A 20,514-nucleotide genomic window follows, 5' to 3' on the forward strand; every position below is an offset into this window, starting at 1 on the left:
TCGGGTGAGATCTGTACCCGGAAGTCCTGCTCCTAACTGAGAAACTAACATTTCCTTTTCACTCTCCCCGGGGGTCTGCTCCAAGGCCAACTCCTTAGAGAAGTCTCCCTACACATCTGAGAGCATGTTCTCCACAGCTCTTCACCCTGACCTGCCATATTTTTCTTCAGAGCAAGAGCCCTGCTTGACAACACACGACTACATGTGTGCATCTGCTTATTAATTCTCTCCCCCACTGCAAGGGAAGCTCTAGGACGACAGGGTCCTTAATTTTCTGTGGCACGTCCAGGAACATGGCCTGACATATTGGAGGGTCTCTTTATAGAGTGAATGGATAACCTGAAGCCCAAACTGCCCCCCCCCCCATTCAGATGAAAAAAATCACTGTTAACAGTTCACTGGAAAACATAAAAATAGATTTCAACACTTGGTAAGGAAAAACCTGGGTGTGGTTCATCAAAAGCAGCCTCCATAAGCACGCACACCTTTTGCTTAATGTCATCAGGGAAGGAAGAAACACACTTGCTCCCCATGCAAGGGCTGTCCCTGGTTTGCATAATCTTGTTACACCTGCCCTGCTGGAACCTTCCAGAGGCCCAAGGGCTCTTGCTTCTCAGCATCTCTTCTGCCCCCTGCTGGTTCCAGGACTCAATCTCTCTGGGGGCCACCAACTTCTTGCCACCATTGGGCCATGAGCTTTGGGCAGGGCTAAAGCCATGCCTGGACCTAGTACCAACTAGTAAAAAACTGTATTGCCCAACTTGGTGGCTGCTTTCAGAGTGGATCTAATTCCTGCATTAGTCCAACGGGAGAATTACATGGACTCCCCTAGAGTGCCTCCCTATGTCACTATCTCAGCAAGGCGCTCTTTAGACAGCAGTTGCTAAGCTGGTAGGATGGAACTCTGGATGTGGGGCGGATGGGGGGACCCGCTCCTGTAGGGGGATCCTATGGGGCATGCAGTCTCATGCAAGTACTATAGAATGGAAGGGGACCTGTGCAAGACTCCTTATTTCTGATAATAAAAATCTTTCCAGAAATGGAGTTCTAGTGTTGAACCTCCACCTTTAGGGGCTAACAGTCTGGAACCCAGACCTTCCGGGAATCACCCTGATAGCTGTGTCTGGAGAGGTAGTAAATGAGAAACTGGAGAACAACCTCTAAAGAGAAGGACAAGAACAAAGGGCAAAAGCCAAGCAGCTGTCCCGGCCTCCTCTGCTCCCCGCCCCTACCTTCAGGTCCCTGGAGCCCAGGGAGAGAGAGGCACAAGCTCTCTCTTATGAGCTCTGCCCCAAATTAAGGGGTCTTGGCTGATTTGGGAGTCTGGCCCTAGGGACGAAGAGGAGACTTTCAGAGGGACAGGAGCGCCACAAAGGCCACTGGAAGGCAAAGCGGCCACTGTGGAAATCCACGCCTTCTCATCTGAGCACTCCCGGGAAGCGTGAGAACTGACAGAGCGGGACTAGGGACGGGACCCAGAGTCAGGGGACCCAGAGCTGCGGCTCCATCCACACTTTGTCCCAAGGCTCCTGGGAGGAAGCAGGGCGGGCTGCGAGGTCTGAAGTCCTGCAGAGGGAGGCTTCAGGAGTCAGTGAGGAGTCTGAGGAAGAAGGTTCCCACCCGGGCTGCATCCTGTGACACAGCTGCTGAAGCCCATCCGCCCGGGGTCCGATCTCGGCCCGGTGGCTGTGTGACCCTAAGCAAGTGGCTTGATCTCTCTGTGCCTCAGTGCCCTCTGTGGCAACACAGGGCATGACAACAGGTCTGGCTTCCCAGGGTTGTTGTGAGTTAATAAGCAGACGGTGCTTAGACCTGTATCTGCCAACTACTCTCACTGCTCTTTTTCTTCTATTTTCATTACCTCCTGATGCCCAGCTCCCTTTCTGCTCCAAGAGCCACTGCCCGGGTGCAGTCCGGGAAAGGCTCTGGGGCTGGCTCCGTCTTCCCCGCCATCCCCTGCACAGGGCTGTGCTCACCCCCGCTGCCCAGCATCCCCAGCAGCGGCAGTCTTCCCTGCTCCCCATCAGAGGCACACAGGAAGCCTGGTTACCGGGTTTGTCCCCCACCAGCTGCCTCTCCGAGCTTCTGCAAGGAAGCTGTGCTCCAATGTGGCAGTGGGGCCCCAGTAGTGGGGACGTGGCCTTGCAGAAGGCTGGGCTGGGGTGAGGCGAGGCGAGCAGAGGGGAGGCAGGTGACAGACAGAACGGCCCCAGAGGCCATGCAATGCGGTCCCTGAGCAACATCCCTGATGTCAGACGGTCCTCTGAACTGGTCCTGAACTCAAAACATCTGGAAAAGGGCTGTGCTGTTCCACATCTAAGCGTTCCTTTTTAATTCCCCCCTCTAAGCTCTGTAAGCCCTTCTCGGAGGGTGTGTGTGTCTACTGCTGCTCTAGCCTCGGTCTGTTTATAGGACTGTTTACTCGGCGATGCGCAGGCAAAAGTACCGTTGCCCTGGCAACGGCCGCCTGATGCACGGTCCACTCTGAGCGGCTGTATAAATATGGAATATTTGTGTAATATGGTCAGAGCAAAGCACCAGGAGATAGTGGTATACAGGGTATACACAGCACACCCTTTCACTGTTGCAGGAAAATGAGATTTCACAGAAAAGTAGATGAAGGGAGAAACCAACCAGGGACCACATTTGAACTACAGCAGTGATAACACTGCAGGCCACAGAGGTCCCCCTCTCTGGCAAAACACTGATGCCTTTTTATGGATTTGCAAGGCAGGAGAAGGCAGTGCCGATCAAAGGGGTGAACAGCTAGAAAGGGAGAGAAAGAGAAGAAGACAGAGGGGCTTTCTGAGGCCGACCTGCTGTGGTGACAGACAGATTTTTCTCTCTTCCAAGTTGCTGAGCAAACATTCTAAGTGGCAGTTTCTGGAAAGGCTTTGAAGCCTCAATGGAAAGGGACAGAAGAAACAGCAACACTAGCGAGAAGGGGGGTTGTTGTGGTGGCAGGAGAGCGTCTGTACCCTCGATGCCTACTGGCGGACCCAGAATCCACGCACAGCGAGGCTGGCTCCGGGACGGGCACAATTCTCCCCTCCCCCTTCCGACACAGCCCACCTGGCCTTCCTCACGTGGCCAGCCACCTGTCCACAGAGAGCTCCCCATTTCCTAACCCTTAGCATCAAATCAAGTCCGTTTCCTTATTTTGATCTTGTGAGAAAGGAAAGCCAGTGGGTCCTTGGTTGAGGCATTAGGCCGTGAGAGGGTGAGGCTGTCAGGGCTGCAGGGGGAGGTGAATCTGACTATCACCCAGGCCCCGGGCTGGGTCTCCAACCCCGAAAGGCCTCCTAGAAGCAGGCCTGAGTCCGGGGGACAGACTGCTGGACCACAAAGGACCCCTGAGCACACAGTAGGTGCGTTGTCTGCAAAGCTGTGATTTTTAGCAACTCCCAAAGCTCTCCTAAAGACTAGCTAGGTTTTCATCAGAATGTATCACTTCTGACGAGGCAGGGAGGCCATGTGCCTTCTTTTGGTTCCTGATAAAATCCTTGACGTGAGGCAACATGGGCTCCCAGACGGATTACCTCCACATCTCCCAACCAGGGGCAAGAAGCTGGCGGCTTCTGAGCAGATTTCTTGGAAGGGCACAAGCCGCGGGAAGAGCAGGCTGCTGGCCTCTCTGACAGTCACCCCCTGCCAACTCTTTCTTTTCCTTTTTAAAGGGTGGCTCCTTCTCAAGGTGCCACAACAGACGGTTGGATGAAGAAGCCACAGACACAGCCTGGTCTGGAAGAGTGCTGAAGGGTTGAACAAATCCGTTCTTTGCGAAGGGAAAATGATCTCCATCGCCACAGATCTGCTGCTTCTTTGGGGGAGTTTATGGCTTATGAGCTATTTCAGGTTCTCTTGCTTTGTATTCGGCTGGGTCAGCTTTAGCTGATTTTTTTTAGGACATGCTTGCCAGAAACCATTTGGTTTTCTTGACAACCCCTTCCTACCAAGAGGAATATGCTGGTTCCTCCCTCTGCTGATCCTCAAGTTTTCCAAGGAGACTGTGGAAGACATCTGTTTACATTTTCCCTCGGAGTTTCCTTCTGGGACCTCTCCCCCTCCCCCGGGTAGGGGAGCTGTACATCACATAACCCCATGTTGGGGGTGGGCCTATGACTCAGGCAGACCAACCGAAATACCCTCTTCTCTTATTTCTAGGGTGAAACCCGTGACCAAACCAGGGATGCTAAGGTTCGTATTTGGAGGAGCTGATTTGGATACTCGGACAGACGTGGCCCCACTCCTTTTGAGAATGCAAGTGCTAAGGCTCTGTATAATTGGGCAGTCCTCTTAGCCAGCATGCGAAAGCAGCTTGCTTTTTACCAATGCCAACAGAAGGCAAGCAGTGCTGAGACACAAAGGATAAAAAGACCTCCAGACTTTAAACCCTGAACCATCCATACCTGAAGCAAGCCCACTCCTTGGCCTTTCTGGAAACGTGAGCCAAGAAATCCCCCCCCACACACCTTTTTTTTTTTTCGCTTAAGCCAGTATGAGGTGAGAGCCAAAGGGTTTCTAACTACACCAGACACTGAGGAGACCCAGTCACAGCAGGACTAAGCTAAGCACCAAACATTGCCTCACCTATGTGCTGGGCACAGGTGTCACAATATTCTGCATACAAGGACTCGAAGCAGTGGCAACAGTAGGGCCTTCCCTCCTTCATGATGTAGCGCTGGCCGCCAAGCACCGTCTCGCACTCGAAGCAGCAGAAGTGTTTCATGTGCCAGTGCCGCCCCTCAGCTTCTGTGCATTCGTCTGCAAAGATGATCTAGAGATGGGGAAGCCAAAGGATCAGTGGTTAACACCCAGCCAGGAGAATGCACTTTAATGGAGAATACAGGCACCCCAAACTAGAAGGATGGGAAAGCAAGACTTTCCCACAATTTACTCAATTAAAAAATCTATCTGTATATGTCCTGTCCTACATCTCTATCAGTGAGCACACTGGGATTTGCCTAAAGCACAATTAACCACAGTTTTTGGTCTGGCCAGATACTAACTGAACCACATTTTAATAAGAGAAATAAAGTTCTACCTTCAAGAATAAAAAGCAAGACCAGACACCAATGGCTCATGGGCACTTTGGACCGCACGTCCATGTCTTATTTGGCTGATGCAACATCTTTTTAAAAATAGGAAATGTTATTTTAACACGTAAGCTTCTGGTTTCTTTGTTGAAAACAAAGTATTTGAGAAGGAGGACTCCTGCTTCTAGATGAGTGGTCAGTTCTCCAGTTTGGTCCTATCTTGCACCACTCGTTGCTCTCGTAAAATGAGTCACCTTCGTGTACACAACCTGTCTTGCCCTAGGAAGCATTTGTGTTTTGACCTCTAATATAGACTTTTAAAATTTCAAAGCATGGACTTCAAAGCTGACTACAAACCACAGTAATCCAGGCAGTGTGGTCCTGGTGTAAGAACTGACATAGAGATCAGTAGAAGAGAACTGAAAGTCCAGAAACAAACCCAAACATTTATGGCCAACTGATAATCAACAAAGATGCCAAGGACATCCAGTGCGGGAAGGAACGGTCTTTTCAACAAATGTGGCTGGGACAGCTGGGTCACCACATGCAAAAGAACGAATCCGAGTCATATACAAAAATTCACTCAAAAGAGATCAGAGACCAAAGGAGCTGTAAACTATAATGCTTACAAGAAAACACAAGTGCAGATTTTCAGGACCTGGATTAAGTGATAGTTTCCTCAGCTATGCCATTGCAACTGTAAACAACAACAACAACAAAAGGTAAATTGGACCTCATCGGAACTAAACTCTTCTGTGCTTCAAAGAACATCAAGAAAATGAAACTGTAACCACAAAATGAGAGAAAATAGTTGCAAAGCGTGTATCTGACACCTAGGATACAGTCTGAATTAGTATCCAGAATATGCAAGCAACTCCAGAATAGAAAGAAAAATCGCTCAATTAAAACAAAACAAACAAAAAAACCAGCAGGGGATTGGAATACACAGTTCTCCAAAAAAAGAAGATACACATAGCCAATAAACACATGAAAAGATGCTCAACGTTATTACCCATCTGGGACAGACGTATCAAAACCATAATGTGGGGGACGCCTGGGTGGCTCAGTTCGTTAAGCGGCTGCCTTTGGCTCAGGTCAGATCCTAGCGTCCTGGGATCGAGTCCCACATCGGGCTCCTTGTTCCGTAGGGAGCCTGCTTCTCTCTCTGCCACTCTGTCTGCCTGTGCGCTCGCTCTGTCTCTCTCTCTCTCTCTGACAAATAAATAAATAAAATCTTAAAAAAAACAAAAAACAAATAAACAAAAAACCATAATGTGGTGGGTATTAAGAAGGGCACGTATTGCATGGAGCACTGGGTGTGGTGCATAAACAATGAATTTTGGAACACCGAAAATAAAATTAAATAAAATTTAAAGCAAACAAACAAACAAAAAGAACCATAATGTGATACCACTTTGCACCCACTACCATAGCTTCTCTGAAAGAAAGTCTGCATTCCCTCAACTTGGGCACAGGATTACCACGTGACCCAGCAATTCCATGCCCACGTATATACTCAAGGAAACAGAAAATATATGTCCACACAAAAACCTGCATATGAACGTTCATAGCAGCACTGATCATAATCTTCAAAAAGTGGAAAGAACTTAAATGTCCATTAACTGCCTCTACCTAACATGACCTATACACGTGACTGAATATTACTCAGCCTTGGGAAGGAATAATATAGCCATACACTACAGTGTGGATTAACCCCCAAAACATTACACCACATGAAAGACCACGTCCAGAAAAGATCACACATAGTCTGATTCCACTTATGTAAAATGCCCAGAATATGTAAATTCATAGAGACAGAGAACAGATTAGTGGCTGCCAGGGGCTGGAGAAAGGGGGAGAAGGGAAGGGACTGCTAATAGATACAAAGTTTCTTTTGGGGTGATGAAAAGGTCCTGGGATTAGCCAGCAGGGAGAGTCGCACAACTTTATGAATATACTAAAACCCACCAAATTGGACACCTAAGAAAGGTGAACCTTATGATAGGTGAATTATATCTCAATAAACAAAAATTTCAAGACACCTCAATCATCATATTCTATTTGCCATTAGATAACAATAAAGTATTAGGAGCACTAATTTCCAGAGGTAGAAACTGAGGCAGGAAGGTAAAGTGGCTGCTTGAATCCCGGTGGAACTGAATTCGGTTTCCCAAATAACCATCTAGAGGGTCTCTCCAGAACATCACCAACAGCATTAGAATACAAATTAGTTAAGGCCGGCCAACTTCCTCCTAAAAAAGCGTAACCCTCCCTAGGCAGGCAGGAGTGGGCTGTGGCTGAGAAAGGGGAGTGCTGCTTTGCAGAAGCCCACACGACTGTTTGCAGGGTCAGATGGAACCAGAAATCCACTCTGTGCAGAAGGAAACCCCTATCCAACATCCTTCCAAAATATTCCCATAAAAGTGGTCAGGTTTAGAATATTCTCTTTTCTCCTCCAAACTTTTTTTTTTTTTTTTTAACTTTTTGCAGGAATATAAGCTCCAAACTTTTGAAGCTAAAACAGCTATTCTCTTCCTGCGGCTCACAGATCATACCTGGGTGTGCTCCTGGTGGGAGAAAACACCAGGCACAGACTTGGGGGTTCTAGTCCGCTTTGTGACCTGGGGGAGCAAGTTCAAGTACCTCTCAGAGCAGGGCTCTCTCGTAAGGGCGTATGCACCTGCCTCCTGAATCCCCATCAGAACGTTTGTAAATCATGGGGACACTAAATTGTGCCACCAAATGTCCCTCTTCTCAAAACACTTTGTCCCACTGGAGCTCAGGAATCCCAACTATTTTAAGACTTCAGGGCTACACCATGACTGATGATTAGTCCCCGGCTGAAATCTAAAGTTTAAAGCTGCCCAGTACCTTTCTTTGAGAGTTTGGAACTGCCCTAGTGCCGGCCTGGATGCCCAGGACACAGCCACTTCCAGATGGGCCAGCAGCCAGAGAGGGCTGGGGTTTCTCCCGTGAGGCTTAATACAAGAAGGTAGACCAGCCCGTGGTTTCCCTCCATGCAGAAGAGCACAGGACCAAGTGGGGCCTATGGCAGGACTGAGGGGCGATGGGTGGAGCGGGTCCCTCCCGCCCCGCCCCCCGCCCCGCCTGCAGCGTACTCTGACCTCATCGCAGGCTGCGCAGCGTGGCTTCAGGCACTCCGCGTGGTGCCGGCCACAGTAGATCTTCCCATCTTGGTAAAAGTAGATCAGATCCACCAGCAGCTCGTTGCAGACGGTGCAGATGAAACACGGCGGGTGCCAGCAGACACCGTGGCCGGCGCGCGACGCAAACACGGCGATGTCCCCGCCGTTAATCTGGCCTCCGCACTGCAAGGCAAGCAGACAGGTCAGTCCAGACATCATCCCCCTCTCTGCCTCTCCGGGGTCACACATAGAAGATCTCCCACCGAGGGCAGGTCACTGTGCTACCTGCCTTACGTACATGGCAGGGCAGGTTTTGCTTGCCCTCCCTCCCACTCTTCTTCCTTCCAAGGAAGACAAATAAAAGTCGCTGAGAAAATTAGGACTTACAAGGTGGCAAAGTCAGAAAACTGGAGGTCTACAGGCAGGGGGCAAACCGACTGGGGCGGAAGGTGTCCATATCTTCTAGAAGCTCCCAACTCCATCCTGGGGCACAGCCCAAGTTTAACACCAGGAGGAGTTGGGGGGTTTTTCAGGTTGCAAGAAGGGTGCATGGGTTCCATGGGAGAGGGAGGGGCTCCTGGGTGGCTCAGTCTGTTAAGCAGCTGTCTTCAGCTCAGGTCATGACCCAGGGTCCTGGAATCGAATTCCGCATTGGGTTCCCTGCCCAGCATTAAGTCTGCTTCTCCTTCTCCCTCTGCCTCTGCCCCTCCCCCTGCTTGTGCTCTATCAAATAAATAAAATCTTAAAAAAAAAAAAAAAAAAAAGATGGGAGAGGGAGAGACGCCTGGGTGGCTCAGTGAGTTAAGCGTCTGCCTTCAGCTCAGGTCATGATCACAAGGTCCCGAGATCGAGTCCCACATTGGGTTCTCTGCTCAGCAGAAGTCTGTTTCTCCTCCCTCTGACTCTTCCCCTCCCCCTGCTTATGCTCACTCTCTCTCTCTCTATCAAATAAACAAATAAAATCTTAAAAAAAAAAGAATAAAGAAGATGTGATTGATATATGCAATGGGATACTATGCAGCCATCAAAAGAAATGAAATCTTGCCATTTGCAACAATATGGATGGAACTAGAGGGTATTATGCTAAGTGAAATAAGTCAGTCAGAGAAAGACAATTATCATATGATCTTACTGATATGAGGAATTTGAGAGGCGCGGGTGGGGGGAGTCATGGGAGGAAGGGAGGGAAAAAATGAAACAAGATGGGATTGGGAGGGAAACAAACCATAAGAGACTCTAAATCTCAGGAAAGAGACTGAGAGTTGCTGGGGGTTAGTGGGGTAGGGGTGGGGTGGGCTGGGTTATAGACATTGGGGAGGGGTATGTGCTATGGGAAGTGCTGTGAACTGTGTAATCCTGATGATTCACAGACCTGTACCCCTGGGCCAAATAATGCATTATACGTTAATTAAAAAAAAAAAAAAGAAAAAAATAGATGGGAGAGGGAGTGTGCTCATAAAGGTACCTTAACAATTTCTCCAAAGCTTTTCAGGCATGTTTGCTGTCTGCTTTCTCTAACATCTTTTTGCCTAGTCTTGACTGAAAAGGTACCACTTCTAAGGCCATGCTAGGGAAGGGGCTTCTCTCCCCCTTTCCTGTCATCTCTCTCATGTTCCAAGCTCCTCTCCCAAAGCAGAAAGGAACAGGGCAGCATCTCTGATAACCCACGTTATAGCTGAGGTTGGGCCTCGGAGGGAGGAGTAAAGTGTGAGATGGTGGGTCCAGGGAAAGGCTCTCTGCTGACCTTTAAATAAATAAATACTTATTTATTTAAAGGCTCTCTGCTTGGCCATGAGGTTCACGGGCTGAGAATCTAGTTACTCGGCCCTCCGTGAGTGGCTGGCTTCGGGGACAATGTCTAAAGGGTAGAAAAGATACCTTCAAACCTTCCCCACACCACAGCCATCATATGGGATTACATGATTCCTAGGAAAGGGAGCCAAGGTCTCACGGAATGGTCTCTGGGAGCTCATTCAGGCAGTGACCAGACAAAAGAAAGACACTGTTAACACAAAGTACGACCCTTGCCTTTTAGAACATTAGTAGACCTGGGATAGGTGCCGTGGTAACAGTGAACTGAAACACATTAACAATTTCAAGGGTTTATTTGAGCAAATACAGATTTAAGTTGGGCACTGCCCAAATGAAGGTGGTTAGGAGGCCTTCACCTACCTGGAGCTAGGAGGGAGGTGCTTAGAGAGAAGATGGGGGCCAGGGGGCAAGGCAAGGTGATTATTTGACCAGCTGCAGCTTACGTGGTTGCCTTATTTGAGAAAACTTAGTTGCCTGTTGGCGATTGGTTAGTCTTCAGTGTTATTTTCTCAGTACTAAGACACTGCCTTTGGTTTGGGTTCTGGTTTGCTCACGTAGGTAATGAAGGTATCAGAGGCATCTCAGTGTCAAGGTCTCCTTGTTCAATTGCTTTAACGATACAGAATACAGACTAAGGTAAGGGACTCCTCACCTCAATTCCATGATGGAGGCATTTCGCAGATGACAAAATGGAGGAAAATTAACAGGGGCAAGGTCGTCTGGCAGAAACATGAATCAAACTTCTCTGCCTCCGTGCTCTTGTCACTATTCTACACAACTTCTGATACCTGCACATGAAATGTCCGACCTTCCTTCATCCTTAAGAGTGTGCAGCTGGGCTGGTTCCGGGAGACCGATCTCAGAAGGGCAGAATTCCTGATATGAGGACACCAAATCTCACATATTTTCTTTCCTTTTTTTTTTTTTTTTTAAATTTTAATTTTTTTTTTTAAACTGCTGTTAAGTATTTTTTAAAGGATTTACTTATTTATTTTAGAGAGTCGGTAGGGAGAGGTAAGGACAGAGGCAAAGGAAGAGAGAAACTCAAGCAGATTTCTCACTGAGCAGGGAGCCCAACGCCGGGCTCGATCTCACAACCCTGAAATCACATCTGAGCTGAAACCAAGCGTCAGACGCTTAACCAACTGAGCCACCCAGGTGGCCCATTTTTTAAACATTTATTTATTTATTTTGAGAGAGAGAGACTGAGAATGTGGATGGGTGAGGGACTGAGGCAGAGGGAGAGACAATCCTCAAGCAGACTCCCAGTGAGTGTAGAGCCTGAAATAAAGAATTGGCCGTCCAACCGACTGAGCCACCCAGATGCTCCCCTCCTTTTTTTTGTTTCCTGAATCTCACAGCTCAACCACTGACCATGTACATCTCAAGGGTGAGTATCAGGGGTGAAGACCCCACTTCCCAGCCTGTGGTCCTGTGCTCCCCCTACTAAGGAACATCTCCACCGCCCCCACCCCCACCCCATGCCTCTGAAATCTCAAAGGGCCACAGAACGGTAGGGAGTGGCCGCAGGGAGTAGGTACTTCTCTACTTCTCACTGAGACAGCTCGCACATTGTCAGCACCTGAGTGGGGTCCTAGAGAGCTTCAGGAGCTGGACGGGGCTTTTCAAAGAGCAGCAAAGCCAAGAGCAGGGCCAGAGTGATGGCTGAGAGGAGGGGCAGGGAGAACCCAGGCAGGCTGCCTGTCCACCTTTCTTGAAAACCCTCCGCCCCTGGGCCCTGAGTGTTCTGCAGAAGAATAGCAGGAAAAACCACCCCCAGACCTAGCTCAGTGAGGCCCTAGGGAGGATGCAAGGGGGAAGGCATGCATTTCCCTAAAGAACCCTCAAACCCAGGATGACCCTTTACCACCTCTTTAAGTGGCCCTGGGTGGATGCCATGGTCCAAGCAAATTTCATTTTCTAAAGGATTCATTATTTATTTATTTATTTCCTTTTAATGAACATATAATGTATTATTTGCCCCAGGGGTACAGATCTGTGAATCGCCATGTTTACACACTTCTCAGTACTCACCATAGCACATACCCTCCCCAAAGCCCATAAGCCAACCACCCTACCCCCACCCTCCCAACCCCCAGCAACCCTCAGTTTGTTTCCTGAGATTAACAATCTCTTATGGTTTGTCTCCCTCCCCGGTCTCATCATGTTTCATTTTTTCCCTCCCTACCCACCATGAGCCCCTGCCCTGCCTCTCAAATTTAAAGGACTCATTTTAGGCCATAAATCCTTCATGTCTTTCCTGTGCTTAAATCCCTCAGCCGGCTTCCCATCTCCTTCCAGTGGCGAACACAACTGGCCCTCCACGCACTCTGTTTCATGGCCTCCCTTCCTCCCTCCACTTCCTCTTCTGTGCCACCATGGCCCACGTGTTGGTCCCAGAACACAACAGAAACGCTTCTGCCTCTGAGCCTTGGAGCGACCTGTTCCCTCTGCCTCCTGAGATCTGCAGGACCCACTCCCTCCATCCCTGAAGCCTTTGCTCAGAGGCCACCTTCTTCTTTTTTTAAGATTTCATTTATTTATTTATTTGAGAGTGAATGCAAGCGAGAGGGAGCACGAGGTGGGGAGGGGCAGAGAGAGAGGGAGACGCAGACTCCCTGCTGAGCAGGGACACCCCCCTGCCTCCCCCTGACGTAGGACTTGATCCCAGGACCCTGAGATCAGAACCTGAGCTGAAGGCAGACGCTTACTGACTGAGCCCCCCAGGCACCTCCAGAGAGCCCACCATCGAAGTGCAGCCTTGCCTGGCCACCTTCCTGGAAATCCCAAGCTCCCCACACCCCCCAGGGTTTGCAGCCTCCTTCCCTGATGTATTTTTTCCTCTTTATTTTACTGTTTGTTTCCCCTAGAACGGACCTCCTTATGAGGACAATCAAAATCTTTCAACAGCTTTCACATCTTTTGTTCACCGCTGTATTGCCCAGAATGAGAACGGGGTCCCGCCGCGGCGCCTCCGGAGGTGCTGCAGGACACAGCTGTTGAAGGACCCACCATGCGTGATGCGACGCCGGCGCGATCCCGCCCCGCACCTCGGACTCCACGCTCACCTGTTCACAGATGGCCCCCGTCATCGTGACGGGGAAGGGCCGGACATTCCCGCGGCCCAAGTTTTCACGTTTCCTCTGGTTGCTGAAGAGCTTCAGCTCCCTCTTTTCCTCCTCATCCAGCGAGTTGCAATATCGAACCTGGACAGACACAGAGAGGGTCATGGGGGGACGTCGCCTCTGCCCCATGGGATTTCTGCAGCCCGCGCCCCAGACTTCTTCTGACACGTGCTCCCACTCGACTTTACAGCGCCGGCCTGCACTGGCGCACCAGCGGGCTCGGGGCTGGAGAACGTGAGTTTCTACCGAAGTCAAAAGACCTGACCAAAGGTGCCACAGTCCGGAGCCCGACTCACGAGCAGGCTCAAGGTTCTGCAACTGTCCCGCAGCCTTGCTACCCTGCCCTCCTGCCCCATGAAGGTCCCCATCATGTCGGAGAAGCTCTGGGGCTAGTCAAGATCTGTGGCTTTTTCCTACTTTAAAAAATGATATGGATCTTCAGACGGATTGTCGGGTCCTGATACGTTCCCCTCCCTGCGTCCATGTGAGTGAGCCCTGACACCGAAGGATGGCTCCAGGCCAGCGAGCCGGAACAGCAGTCAGAGAGCTCCCAGCTTCTTCTCCCACCTCATTTTGGGGAAATGGGGAACCGAAGGCTTGAGGCAAAGGAGTTGGTCCGGAGGTACATGTCCCACTTCACAGAAGTCCCTGCGTGTTAATCTGTGCGCGGGAAGGAAAGGGCTGCCCACTGGACTGTGGCTGATCCGTCTACTTGCGTGAGATATTTGCCCTCTTGTGAAACATAAAAACTCCCAGCATTAAGGGAGGGGCACTATGGACACTCAAATCCAAGATTTCCCGGTCTTCCCCCTGATTAACACATACTAGGGCAATTCTGCCATAGTCTTGAACCACTAATACTGTTTTTAAAATGGTCTCACTTGGGGCACCTGGGTAGCTCAGTGGGTTAAGCCTCTGCCTTCTGCTCAGGTCATGATCCCAGAGTCCTGGGATCAAGCCCCGCATCGGGCTCTCTGCTTGGCGGGGAGCCTGCTTCCTCCTCTCTCCCTGCCTGCCTCTCTGCCTACTTGTGATCTCTCTCTGTCAAATAAATAAAATCTTAAAATAAAAATAAAAATAAAAATAAATGGTCTCACTTTTTAAAACTTGAACACATTTACTTAAAAAGAAAGTATATTGTGACTATACATTAAAAGTCAGTATCACCTATAAGAACCAGAAGGTGACCCTAAAGTGAGACAATGTGAGAATGAAATCATGTTGTTAGATTCTAGCAACTTCCGCTCAAGGGAGATCCTGAAATGGCGATTCTTTTTTTTAAAGTTTTTATTTTATTTAATTATTTGACAGACAGAGATCACAAGTAGGCAGGGAGGCAGGCAGAGAGAGAGGGGGAAGCAGGCTCCCTGCCAAGCAGAGAGCCCGATGCGGGGCTCGATCCCAGGACCCTGGGATCATGACCTGAGCCAAAGGCAGAGGCTTTAACCCACTGAGTCACCCAGGCGCCCCATGAAATGGAGATTCCTAAGGCAGTTACTTAAAAGTGGAGACCGGTATGAGTTGGAGAGATACCAGCAAACTGGGTAGCCCAAACTGAAATCCCACCTCCCTGCCCCTGGGGCAGATCCTACCTGTTCCATGTTCCATCTAGAGGAATAAAGCACAATTTAAAAGGGAGTGATTCTCTTATTATGCAGCTCACTTTCGCTAACTGCCATGTCTATGCACCACCCCAAGTCCCGTGTCCGCCACCCTATGGGAAACACAGACCTTGTCCCGCTTCCTGTCCTTCTCTGGAGTAACAGCGGAAAGGTTATGTGAAAAGCTCAGATGGCTTGTGATGTGATGGGCCTTGGCAAGTCTGTAGACCAGGACTACTGCTTCCTACCTGGGAAACTGAGCCAGCTAGCTCAGTCTCAACTGCTTCCTCTGGGCAAAGAGCAAATAATCAGATACTGACTTCAGAATCATCACTCTTTGTCCTGAAAAGGGCCAGGTCAAGTGGGCGAAATCTGCCCACTGGGTCACATGGAAGGAATCCTCTCCAGCAGGAAGAAGGAGTTTGAATGGTCTCTTTTCATAAACCCACAGTTAACTGGAAATCATTAAAAGCAGAGCACAGATCCCCTTGCCCCAGCAAGCAAACAAGTGTTAAAAGGAAGTCGTCCTGTGGATGTCCCCGTGAGCACGGAGCACCACTGTGACCGGACTAGCCCAGAACATAGGATTATACCACTGACGTTTTATGGATGTGCTCTTAAAGAAAGGCACTCCCCTCCAGCTTGGAAAAACCCGCATTTTCACTTCCAAATTATTTAACTGGGCATCCGGTTACAGGGCTTGCTCTCGGCTTTAAAGGGGAAAACATTGTTTGTATTTGTTTTATGAAGTTGGAAATGGGCGACAGGAAATCCTGTTTCTCTTTCTAGGGATTTGCTTTAGTTTTTAAGCTGTTGCTTCACTGACTCAAATTTATTTTTGAGGCTGCCGAATTATCCCTTTTGATCCAAATACGGGCAAATAAAGACTAAAATAGCACCTACTCAATTTCCCAGGAGATCCAGCTTGTGGGTGGGAGCAGTCGGTAGAAAGCTGGGGTCCAGTTCCTGGAGGAGTTATTTCTCCTTTCAATTTAAAATCGTTTAAAATGCAATCAGCTAAGTGGACAATTCCATTCTAGGGGATGACTGTTTTTAAAAACCAGATATTTCAAAAATTCATTTCCAGTGTCCAAACCTAAGCCCTTCAAGCAGGATGATCTTTTCACAAATGTATGCATGGATTTTCCCTTTATGAGCAATTCGACTTCAAAGATAAGAAACGCCTCATTACAGTGTCTTCTATCGGGGTTCAGGAAAAAAAGGACAGCTTGCAAGCTAGCCTTCTAGGTGTACAAATGGTGAGCGAGCAAAGTTGGCCTTTCAACGACAAAAACGCAGATGTTCAGAGCTGCAAAGCTGGATATGTGACTTTTATCACAGCCTAACGTGGAAGACTTGCCCACTTACTTAACATTAAACGATGCTGAGAATGCCAGGGAATCATGTTTTTGCAAGGCTTGACCTTGGACTGGCCCGGGGAATCGCAATCAGCCGAAGGACTTGGGCAACCACCACATTCTTCTTCAACTAGGAAAACCTGGGCTTGAGCTTTTAAATTTTAGGGCTCCCCGGATGCCCCAAACAGCTAGTTGTGCCGGGCTCGGAGATGAATCCAGTCCATAAAGAGATCTGCTTTCTGGAAAGTGTCGGGCCGTTTCTTTTGGCTCTAATTAAGGAAGCTAAAACCTAAAATGGGCCAGAGTTTTTCTTCGAAGACCTCACTGATCACAGCATTCTGATTATGGAGAAGGTGAGCAAGTCACAGGACCTTCTAAGACAAGGCTTGCTAAGGCCCCCGGGAGCTCCTCCTTACCTCATTGTCATGGGGTGGCAGCTGGTGTAGTAGCTGCTTGATTCGAAGCTTCTCTCCGGGGCTGTTGACATAGGGAACCTTCTCTTCTGGGAGACAGCTGTAATACTGATGAACCTGTAAGATGCAAGCACATGGGTCACTGCCCGTCCCCACTTCCCCCGGGAAGAAGATTCCGGCAGCAGGACACATTCAACTTCAAGTCGTTTCCACCCTCCTGCAACTTAACAGCATCTGCCTTTCTCACTGCAAGCAGACAGATTCATCCTTGAAGAAAGAGTGGAGCCAATCACCCAAATCTTGAGGCTTTCCCCTGTCTTGCTAGGGAAAAATAAAGCTAGTACACTTTCCTAGAAAAAGAGAATTCGGCAGATAGGCGCGGGGCCGGGGGGGGGGGGGGAACCCAGAGCATAGAGTTTTGTCGGCAGGCTCCCCGCCCTGAGAGAGACAGAGAGAGAGAGAGAGAGAGAGAGACAGAGAATGGGAGAGAGAGCAACTTTACCATTTTCTCTGTGAGTCTCCGGCATGCGCCGTGCCTCCCCAGCCAAAGGGATGTGTCAGTGCCTGTCTCACCCTGAAGTCAGAGCCAAGCTCTGGCACTCGCTGAGCTGCTGGGTCCCTTTGGCCTCCACCTACACTAAAAGCCCTCTAGGTTTTGAGTGCTCTGTAAGGACAGGTAGCAGTTTCCAACTGTCTGAAAATAGAGTCACGACATCTGGGATACTGAGTACGTAATTACAAATGGTCATTGACAGATATTTCTGCACATCCCAGAATGCTCCTGTTTACGGCTGTTAGGACATATTCTTGTCCTTTCTGGGGCTTATTCAGCTCTAACAAAGACTTGGGAAGGCATCTAATTTTGCCTAAGAAAAGAAAACAGACATTCTGTTATCCAGCTGTATGCAAAACTCGGGTCAGGAAAAACTGGCCAAAACAGAAGGTTATGCTATGATACAGGAGGGGCAAAAAAATTAAAAAAAAAAAAAAATCCCACAAGTTCAGATGACATCATGGAAAATTCTTTCCAACTATCTCTTAGCATCATGACCAGCTCTTGCGAAACAAGGCATTCATTCAACAAGACACAGAAGACAGAAGACTTGAGGCTCTAAATTCATTCTATTTGTTCCACTCCGCAAACTTGGTCTAATTCCCTTGAGTTGAGGGAGCCCTGGACATGAATACATGTTTGGAGAATGCTGGGAAAAAGAGCTATGAAAGCTCTGTCTACTTTTATCTCCAGAAAGGAGATCATAGCTCTTAAAAGGTGGGAGGAGGGAAAGGCTTGGCAGTGACAAGACCTTCAGGAAGATGCGGAAGCCATCTTTATTTTCGTAACACACGACTGTAACCATTCACCATCCTGTACATATTCCTGTCTCAAGCAAAGCCCGAAGGCAACCATAAACAGACTGCTCATAGACTAGCTGGCTTTCTCAAGATAGGGCCATGCAACCCCTCCCTAGAGGCATCTGGTGGGGAACCACATACTGGGATGGGAAGGAAGGGCTCCAGGTTTTGAAAGCAGCCCACAGGTTACCAGCACTCTCTCTGAGAAGAAAGGAAAGCCCAGATCATGAGTTAGTTTGGGAGGAGGAGCTGGCCATGGGCCCATCAGAGACCAGCACCCCATTCTGTGCTCAGAGCGATCTATGCATCACACGCCACGGCCAGTAAGTGCAGGCAGAAAGCTGAGCCCTGTGTCTTGAGGAATGGGTCTCACACCCCAAGCTGAGAGACTGCTTGTAGCCAAGCCTTGCTGCAATGTCCCTTTGTCATTCTCACGCCAGTGACAGAAGCCTCGGGACGGATGCTACTAAGAAAGGAAAATCACTGGAGTTGCTTGACAGGAGAGTCCAAACTGAGTGCAATGGACCCTCTCCTGACTCGCCCTTTGGGACTCACACACCCCTCTTTGCTGCCCAGAGCACAAGCATTCCTGAGAGCCCCTGTGACCTGGCACCTTGAGCCCAGTCTTTGCTGTCACCATCCAAGGCTGAGCCTGGTTGGAACCTTCCTTGCCTCTTAGGCAGCTGTTTGTGAACCCCCGTTCACAGCTGTGTCACTTCCCATCTCTGTGTTCCTCTGAATTCTAGAACCTCTCAGAATCCTCATCGCAGGACTGCAATTCAACAAGAGTGAGGGCGAAGAACTTGGCCCTCCATAACAATAAGCAATATGAACACATAGTGGGGAGTCCATTATCTGGCCCGCAGGCTCCCAAGGGAAGGATCCAGATTTTCCTGGCCTCTCTTCCATTTCAAGAGGCAGAGCCACACTACCTGCTTACAGATTGAGATCAAACTTGGAGGCCCCCAAATACTTTAATCTAAGGAAGAAGGTGGCAAGGGAGGATAATGTTATTTAAGATAGTTTGATTTCAGAAGGGAAAAAAAGGCAGATTCTTACAGAGGTGTGGTGTTCTCTCAAGAAGCCCAACAGAACTGTAGGGTCTTAAGACGAAATGGGACCAGCTACTGCAAAGTGACCAGTAAGGGATTCTCATCTCTCTATATTCAGTGTCCTCTTATCTCTGCCTTAGTCTTCTTCTCCTGCAGATCTGTCCCTTAGCTTCTCAAAGTTTAAAGATTCCCACAGCACCTAAACTTACACAACCTCCCTTTGCATCCATCCTTGACTGACTCACTTGGCTCCGTTTTGAAGTCGCCAGAGAAGGACCCTGCTTACCCCATCTTGGGCAAGGTCCACACCTGCAGTCTGGATTGGAGAAGTTCCATCCTGTTTTGAGATTGGAGATAAAGGCATCCCAGCATGCCAGGGCAGGGCAAAGCAAAGTCGGCTTTGACTGGAGACCTCTTTGGGACCGGTTGCTCAGTAAATACCCTGGCACCCTGAGGTCCGTCCTAAAGACTTGAATTCTTACGTCAACAGAGGCAGTGACTACTCTTTAAGAACACAGCTCTATCTTTCCTGACTGGACATCTTGTGTTGCCTTTTATAATTCAAGCCAACGGATCACTGCTGCAGAAAATACGTCCTTCTACCAGCATTCAGTAATTTCATGTATACAGAATGTACTAAAAATAGTTCCTCAGGAGGCAGTCAACAGTTTGGTGGAAGACTTAAAAACTTACCAAGTGAAATGCACCATTATGAAACCAAATCAGCTAATATTAAGTAACAACCTCCCCAATCATCCTCACTTCACATGGTAGGTGATCTGGCCTGCTCTGAGGATGGGGAACGAGTTGGTTCTTCACCACTTCTCTTAGTTCTTCCACCCCCTGGCTTCTGTGTCTCCTCCTGATGTTCCAAAGCTTGGGAAGTCCAAGCTCTTCCTTGAGCAAAGGGATGGGAAGGATGTTGAAACTCCCCTCTCAAATTCCCAGTCTGGCTCTGGCAACACAGAACTGCTGCATGTAGTTTCCTCTGGCATCCTCCAAAAGAAAACTACTGCGTAGCCCAAAACAAACACACAGCAAACCATCGGTAAAGGGAAAATATTTAGTGTACTTTCTGGCACTACGGAAATTAAATTTGGCACCACCCCTGAAAACCCTGCAGATTGCTCATTTTTTGTCCAACCATGTTTCTCTCGCTAATTTTCACAAGCAAATAATCAAATTCAATAGGATTTTGTCAATGGTGACCACTAACGAGCACTGTCTGCTAGGCTGATCATTTTTTCCTCCTGTGTGTACTAAGTATCACTCTCCAAAAGCAGTACTTTGGAATGGGCTAGAAAGTCCATTCCATTTATTCATTACTCAGGTAGAGGTGCCCTGTGCTACTTGCACCTTGGGTTGAGCTGTATGAGGTACGCTTCCCGCAAACAAAAGCATTTTGCACACAATCCACTGGCTCAGGAAAATGAGATAGCTGAAGGCCTTTATTTACAATGTCACTCCCCACAGTGAGGTTTGGCAAGAACTTCAGTCTGTGTCAGATGGATTGCAAGAGCTTTAGTCAGTGTGCAAATAAATCTACAAAGCGAGGCCTCACCCAGTTTGAAAGACTGGGTTTGTTAGAAGGAACTGCACATTTGACAGCATATCTGCC

The 20,514-nt window shown here is 48.8% G+C and overlaps 1 protein-coding gene across 5 annotated transcripts in view; it reads right to left on the reverse strand.

Moving 5' to 3' along the window:
* PRICKLE2 (prickle planar cell polarity protein 2) overlaps positions 1-20,514 on the reverse strand; it is a 318,161-nt gene that overhangs the window by 40,595 nt on the left and 257,052 nt on the right. For all 5 annotated transcript variants that reach the window (XM_059161424.1, XM_059161428.1, XM_059161425.1 and 2 more), the window contains 4 exons: positions 16,495-16,608; positions 13,063-13,200; positions 8,162-8,365; positions 4,591-4,777 (listed from right to left, as the gene is read on the reverse strand). In XM_059161424.1, the coding sequence (XP_059017407.1) occupies positions 4,591-4,777; positions 8,162-8,365; positions 13,063-13,200; positions 16,495-16,608 (643 nt within the window). The remainder of the gene's footprint in view (positions 1-4,590; positions 4,778-8,161; positions 8,366-13,062; positions 13,201-16,494; positions 16,609-20,514) is intronic.

This window comes from Mustela lutreola, chromosome 2 (assembly GCF_030435805.1).
Source record: "Mustela lutreola isolate mMusLut2 chromosome 2, mMusLut2.pri, whole genome shotgun sequence".
NCBI classification, from domain to species: domain Eukaryota; kingdom Metazoa; phylum Chordata; class Mammalia; order Carnivora; family Mustelidae; genus Mustela; species Mustela lutreola.